This window comes from Lactuca sativa, chromosome 1, assembly GCF_002870075.4.
Source record: "Lactuca sativa cultivar Salinas chromosome 1, Lsat_Salinas_v11, whole genome shotgun sequence".
In the NCBI taxonomy this organism is placed as follows: Eukaryota; Viridiplantae; Streptophyta; class Magnoliopsida; order Asterales; family Asteraceae; genus Lactuca; species Lactuca sativa.
The window spans coordinates 107,420,556-107,428,041 of NC_056623.2; the positions used below are offsets into that span (position 1 = coordinate 107,420,556).

General features: G+C 34.6%; 1 protein-coding gene across 1 annotated transcript; it reads left to right on the forward strand.

Moving 5' to 3' along the window:
- Positions 1 to 253: 253 nt before the first annotated feature.
- LOC111879278 (probable receptor-like protein kinase At5g59700) lies at positions 254 to 2,631 on the forward strand. Its single transcript, XM_042897051.1, has 2 exons — positions 254 to 1,204; positions 2,011 to 2,631. Exons 1-2 carry the CDS (start codon positions 254 to 256, stop codon positions 2,629 to 2,631), a joined length of 1,572 nt encoding a protein of 523 aa, XP_042752985.1.
- Positions 2,632 to 7,486: the final 4,855 nt, after the last annotated feature.

Below are 7,486 nucleotides of genomic sequence, written 5' to 3' on the forward strand. Positions count from 1 at the left end.
AAATAAAGAAGATACTTCATCCGCCATCAAGTGCACTATACTATATAATTTTTCCATGAATTTTCCTTAGTCAATAGTTAAATATATACTAATCTTTAAGCCAAGGGCAATATAGGTACAAGTTTTTAAGCAATTTGGGTTTTGTCTAGATAAACATCTATATAAACAGGAACCACAAAGCTCTATCTATCATACATAATCACCAATTCAGTTTCATTTTTGTTCAAAAAAATCACACCAATATCAAAAAACAATGTCTTCTTCAGGGGAAAACCTAGAAAAGTACAGAATTCCACTGGATGACATCCTACGTGTCACAAGTAATTTCAGTCCAGACACACGAATCGGAGATGGTGGATTCGGTATGGTCTACATGGGAGAACTCTCTAAAGACGGGAAAACGCGCACAGTAGCCATCAAACGTCTCAATCAGGATGGTTATCAAGGAAACAACGAGTTCCGTAATGAACTTGAGATGGTTTCCAGTTTCCATCATCCAAACATCATTACTTTCATTGGCTACTGTGACGAGGCCAATGAGATGATCATAGTTTACGACTATGCAAAGAATGGAAGCCTTGATCATCATCTCCAAAATCCAGATAAGATGCGTAGCTTAACATGGGCACAACGCTTGAAGATTTGCTTAGGTGCAGCAAAAGGGCTCAAGTACCTTCACTCAGGTCTTGGGGAGCACAATAGAGTGATTCACAGAGACATGAAGAGTGCAAATATACTCTTAGATGACAATCTGGAAGCAAAAATCTGTGATTTTGGTTTGTCAAGATTTGGTGCAAGAAACCTGGAAGATACCCAGCTCATAACAAAGATTGCGGGTACAAGGTTTTACATGGATCCCCTTTACGCTGAAAGAAGCAGGCTCACGAAAGAGTCAGACATGTACTCGTTTGGAGTGGTTATGTTTGAAATGTCAAGTGGGACACTTGTTTATCATCAAAAGTGCTTTGGAGATGATGAAAACCCACAATATCTCTTTGATGTGGTCCGGAGCTGCTATGACGATGACAAAAAAGCTGCCAGACCAGACAAGTTAATTGATCCTTTTATTAAAGATCATACTGATATGAACTCTTTTCATACATTCAACAAAATTGCACACAAATGTGTAAACCTGAAGTTAGAGCAACGCCCAACCATGGAGAAAATCATCAGGAAGATAGAGCAAGCATTGGGAATTCAATTGGTAAGACGTTTCTTTTAATCATTTTTAAAAAAATCTTTGTGATATATTATAAGATAAACTGTTACATAAATTTTCGGTTATGTGCATACTGTTTGCCTGGACCACAAATTAATGTCTAACACTAATATTTTGAGCGTGTTCGACAAAGAGCGTTTAAGAGTTTCTAACTTTTAACATTTGACAAAATGTTTCATTTTGAATAGAAAACATCGTTCGGTCATTATTATATTATTTCTTATATTACTTTATTTATATTAAAGTCAATTAGAATAATTATTATATGTATATAGCATTATTATTATGATGATGTTTCAAAATATCAACTAATTTTGCCGCTACAAGCTACACATTAGCATCTAGTTTTGCTGCCATTTGTCTTATTATTTATTTCAATTTGACTTATTATTTATTTCAACCTTTTCTGTCAATTTTATTTTTATTAAGTCAACCTAAGCTAAGAAGTTGTCATTTTATTAATTTTTTAATTTGGTTATTATTATATTATTTATTATTTTACTATATTTATATTAAAGTTAATTAGAATAATTATTATGTGTATATAGCATTATTATTATGATGTTTTAAAATATCGGTTTTAAAGGAAATAAATCATTTGTACATTATCTATTCGCATATAAAAGAACAATCTCATTCTTATTCATGCCAATTTTTTCTATTATTTCCTATAATACTTTTAAACGTAAAAAAAGTCATCCTCAAATATTTTCAACTATTTGGTATTTGCTTTCAAATGAACAAGTATGATTTAATCAAACTCTAAACCCCGGTAATGTTTTTATTCACAGAACCATGATGAATCACCTAGCACACGAAGCCTAGACAGTTTTCTAATTCCACTGGAGGAAATAAACTCGGCAACCCAAAACTTCAATCAGGAAACACGTATAGGATCCTATGAATATGGTGTTGTCCATAGAGGACAGCTCTATGAACGGTGGCAAAACCGCACCATGGCCATCACCCGCTTTAATCGGGAAAGCTATCGAAGGTGGGGCCAAGATTTTAATAAAGAACTCCGGATGTTATCGATTTTTCACCATCAAAACATCTCCCGTTTCATTGGTTACTGTGAAGAAGCCAATGACAGAATTATAGTTCATGAATATGCTGTCAATGGAAACGTTGCTGATCATATCGGACACCAAGGGACGAATAAGTTGCCTACCCTAACATGGGCACAACGCTTGAAGATTATCCAAGGCGTAGCAAGAGGACTCCAGTGCCTTCATTTGGCTCTTGGGGAGGGAAGTAGAGAAATAGAGGGGAGCATTATGTGTGAAAACATATTGTTAGATGAAACTATGGAACCCAAAATTTCTTTTTTCGGTGTCAAGACAAGGTCCGACATACCACAAACCCCGAGAACATATATCAGATATGTACTCATTTGGCGTGATAATATTTGAAATATTGAGTGGACGTCGAGCCGATGATCTAAGCAGATATATTCGAGAAGAAGAGCAATTTGATGAACTTCAACAATACGCTCAATGTATTCATTGATGACTTTATAAGAGATCAAATCGATAGCCCTTGTTTGAATATATTAATAGATGTTGCATATCGGTGCATAAAGAAGAGGTCTCACAGGCACATAATGAAGGAGAAACAGTCGCGAGGCCGTATGATGGGGAGGGGGGCACGTCACGTACCTAGCAGCAGGGATTTGCGCTTTACAATGAACGAAGTCGTTGAGAGGATTGAGGATGCAGTGGAATTAGAAGCAGACAACTAGCATGGATTATTAGATTATACGACATGAAGAACTTCCAAAAAATTTTCGTATATGTATCCGATAAACTTTTCAAGATTAGTGGTGTTGTCTTTTAGTTATCTTTGTAAGTCGGTGACATTTTTCATTTATTTCTTTTTCTTTTAACAGCAAGACGAATTTATTGATGAAAATTCTAGCGAGGAGATAGGATTACGCATGATACAAGCATACCCAACTATATAATTTTTAGACCAATCAAACCATTTGATAGTTTCTCCTTTTTGAACTCAGGTGTTAATCCAAAAGCAAGTTGAAGATTGCCCCTTGCTGGCTGGCTAGATCGCGGTTGTTCCTAATTTTGCTATTATTATGCGGTTGTTACCCACAACAATTAGATGAAGTGAGTGGATTCTTGATCTTCTCAACCATGTTTTTGCAAGCCACAACCAAGTCAAGATATCAAGCACTAAAAGAAAAAAGGCAATTAGCGGCGATAAAAGTCGCCGGTAAAGATTAAAAAAGTCGCCAGTAAAGGTAATAACGGTGACACGTCGCTGGTAAAAAGTCGCCGCTTCTGCTGATGTCGCCAGTAATACATCTTGTCGCCACTAATGCTTATGTCGCCAGTAATACATCTTGTCGTCGCTAATACTTATGTCGCTGTAACCTGTCGCCGGTAATAATTTTTTCATTTTTTATTTTTTTTAATCAAAGATTTTGGGTATAAAAAAACCGATACATAACCACATTAAATGCATAAAAAATTACTTAATAACATCCGATTATATACCAAATACTGTTATAATTAATTTAATAGCAAAATAAACAACCAAAATTTTACAATTCTAACAAGTATCTTAATGTCATACAAAATAAACAACCAAAATTTTACAAGTGTAATATACAAAACACAAATTAATTATTCGCCGAACCATCATCTCCGTCCTCATTGTTTCCTCCTTGATCTATCCCCAATTGAAAAAAAGCATAAAGCTCCACCCTACATGTCGGGTCGTTGAACATTGCCTGAAGATTTTCCAACTACATAATAAATAACAACATATATAAACTTATAAGTTCAATTATCAAACAGAAACAAAAACTACCAAAGTACGTTACTATTTATTGCACTTAAATACAAGATATTTCAACAGTGCATTGCTATTTCTTGCACTTTGGACAAAAAACACAATTACCAAATCAACATGCCTTTATCGATGCCAAAGTACATTGTTATTTTTAAACTAAGGCAAAAAACCAAAGTACATTGCTATTTCTTGCACTTGGGACAAAAACTCAATTACCAAAGCTTTTTGCAAATAATCACCACAAACCAAAATTACCAAATCAACATGCATTTTATGATGCCAAAGTACATTGTTATTTTTAAACTAGAGACAAAAAACCAAAGTACATTTCTATTATTGCACTTAAAATATAAACACATGAAATTAAATAATTTTACTTTATTTGTGCTAAAGAACCTTAAATACAAGAAATACCGAAGTACATTGCTATTTCTTGTACTTAAATTACAAAAAATACATTGTTATATCTTGCACTTGGACAAAACCACAATTACCAAATCAACATGCATTTACTGATGCGAAAATACATCGCTATTTTTAAACTATGACAAACACCAAAGTAAATTCCTACTTGTTACACTTGGGACAAAAAAACCAATTACCAAAGCTTCTAGAAAATAATCACCACAAACAAAAATTACCAAATCAACATGCATTTACTGAAATTAAATAATCCTCTTTTACATGTGATGGCTGTGAAATCCACGGGATAAGAGAAGATTTTCGGCTGATGCCTCTGATATGGCTACACGTCGTTCTCCTAATAGTTTCTCGAAAACAACTCTTACTTGAGCGAGTGTTAACTCTCTTTCACTCTCTGGCCCTTGCGTTTGTTCTAAGCGCTCTTCCACTAACCGATTCTATGTTTCCCAAAAGTGATTAACAATTAAGTATAAATGAACACTTAATTATATGATAAAATTATAACTAAATACTTACGTATCGTTGTTCCGCCTTAGCACCAACAAATATACCATCCCTATCGGTATGAGCCTTGTGAAACGTTTCCACTCTCCTAAGGTTCAGTTTAACATTAAAATTAGATTATATTTTAAATATATAATTACATGTATCGTACTATACCTTCTTATAGCAAGTATTGCTATACGAGCTCGACCCCCCACGATTCACGGTCGTTTGCATCTGACGAACTTTTTTAATCCTTTCTGAAGCAACTTTGTGTTCATCCATTTGAAATACTCAACTGCTTTCTTCCAGTTATCAACATCCATATCATCTGGGGGTAGCTAATGCTTTCAAGATATCCTCATACCCTTCGACTTCCAAAAAATATTCTTTTGCATCAGCTTTACGCTCTCTATAACCTTTTAACAAAGCCTCTTCAAAACTCTCTGACAACATAACATCGTCTGGATCTCGGTACATCCGATCCAAATCAAACTTTATCTACAAAAAAACATTTTAACCAAGTAAAACACAGTCATAATTAACTGTATAAAATATTTTTATATAAATTATTTATCCCTAAATGTTTTTTTAATGTATCCTTTATTGCATGAAATCTATGTTGTGTTTCAGCTATAGAGAAGACCAATACTCGAGTTCAAAGAAAATGCTTCGTTTCGACCAGTTCAACTCGTCATCTTGCCGCTTTGGCTCCCTACCTCCATGCTCAGGATGTTTACCCGGTTTACGTGTTAGTAGACGACCTAGTTGCTCTTGTATATCGTCATTACTAAAGTGTCTCGGAGCGGGTCTTGTCTCTTCCATCCCGTTAAAATCCAACCTCTTTCTTAACAAATCATTAGCATCGAGGAAACAATAATGACCAATATATACGACTTTATTTGTTGCATGGTACGAAGGATTATCTTCATTGCAATTAGCACATGCTCTATACCCTTGCCCACTCCAACCTAAGAGACTACTACGAGTTGGCCAGTCGTTTATTGTCCACAACAACATAGCTCTCATCGTGAAGAATGTTTTTGTTGCCACATCTTTAATATGTACGCCTAAGTTCCACAAACGTTTAAGATCTTTCACCAAAGGCCTAAGAAAAACATCCATATCCTTACCAGGTGCTTAAGGGTCGGGAATAAAAAAAAGTCAACATGAATGATGACTCTTTCATACAAAGCCAGGGTGACAGATTGTATGTGGTGAGTATGATCGGTCATGTGCTATGTGGATTACACATGTTTCCAAATTGATTAAAACCATCAGCTGAAAGACCTAGGCGTATGTTATGGGGTTCACTCAAGAAGTCGGGTTATTTTTTATCAAAATCTTGCGAATGTTCCCCATCAACAGGATGACACGTCATACTATCTTCTAATCATTTGGTAGTATACGAAATCATATTTTTGGTAGTGTGCCTCGAATAATATAAACATCGTAGTCTAGGTGTCACGGGAAAGTACCGTAACACGTTATGAGCTAGTTTCTTACCCTTGGTGTTTTTATCGATCCATCGGCTCTCTTTAAAATGAGACAAACCTGCGATGACTCGTGTTCTTTACAAAAGAGAAAACAACCGTTTTGCACACATGTATTGCAATGACTCGTGTTCTTTCCAAAAGAGAAAACAATCATTTTTGCACACATATATCGACTCATACCCCAGACCAATAGACTTTAGTTTCAGCTAGATAATGTGAAAATGGAACCTTGTTGCATATGGGAAATGTTGATTGCAACAAATCATGGAGTTGATCAAATTAACTATCTGTCCATTTGTTGTTCACCTTGATATGCATTAACTTTGTTAGAAGCTCAAGGGAAGAAAAGTTGCAACCAGGATACAATTTAGTTTCCACTTCTTCTAATAACTACATAAAATCATCATCCACACCGCTACCCCTTATATTCGAGGTTCCTTCATCGAGGTTGGTATTCTTTTCTCTCGATTCCCAAATCACATCGTCGATTACATCGAGCATTTTGTTACTTGTCAAGACGACTCTAGGAATTAAAGATTCAACATGATTGATCCAAGTTGTGTACGACTTACTAAAACCATTTATAAATATATAACCTTCCACTGTTGTCGGGTACTTGAAGTAACGGTTATCACATTTTTAACACACACATATGATTTTACTATTACTATCAAGGTGTGACTTGGACTTCTAGATAAAAGCGTTGAGTCCTATTTCCAACTCGAGATAGTTTCGATGTGGATTACTAGTCCAACTTTTATCAAAAGATATGATGTTGCTGACTCATAATTTCGAGTTTAGAGTTTAGTCTACAGAATTAGTATTGTTTTTCTTTTTACAATCCACATTGTTTTTTTTACAAAAGTTAACATCCTACTTTATTTGTAACATTGTACTTTTATAGCATGTTACTATTGTACCTTTTTATATTTTTATTATTTATAACATTTTTTGTTTTTTTTTTCATTTATAGCGTTGTATTTTAAACAATTATATTATGATGTTGTTTTCTATTGTAGTGATTTAGTTTATGTTTTCGAAGACATTCATTTTATTT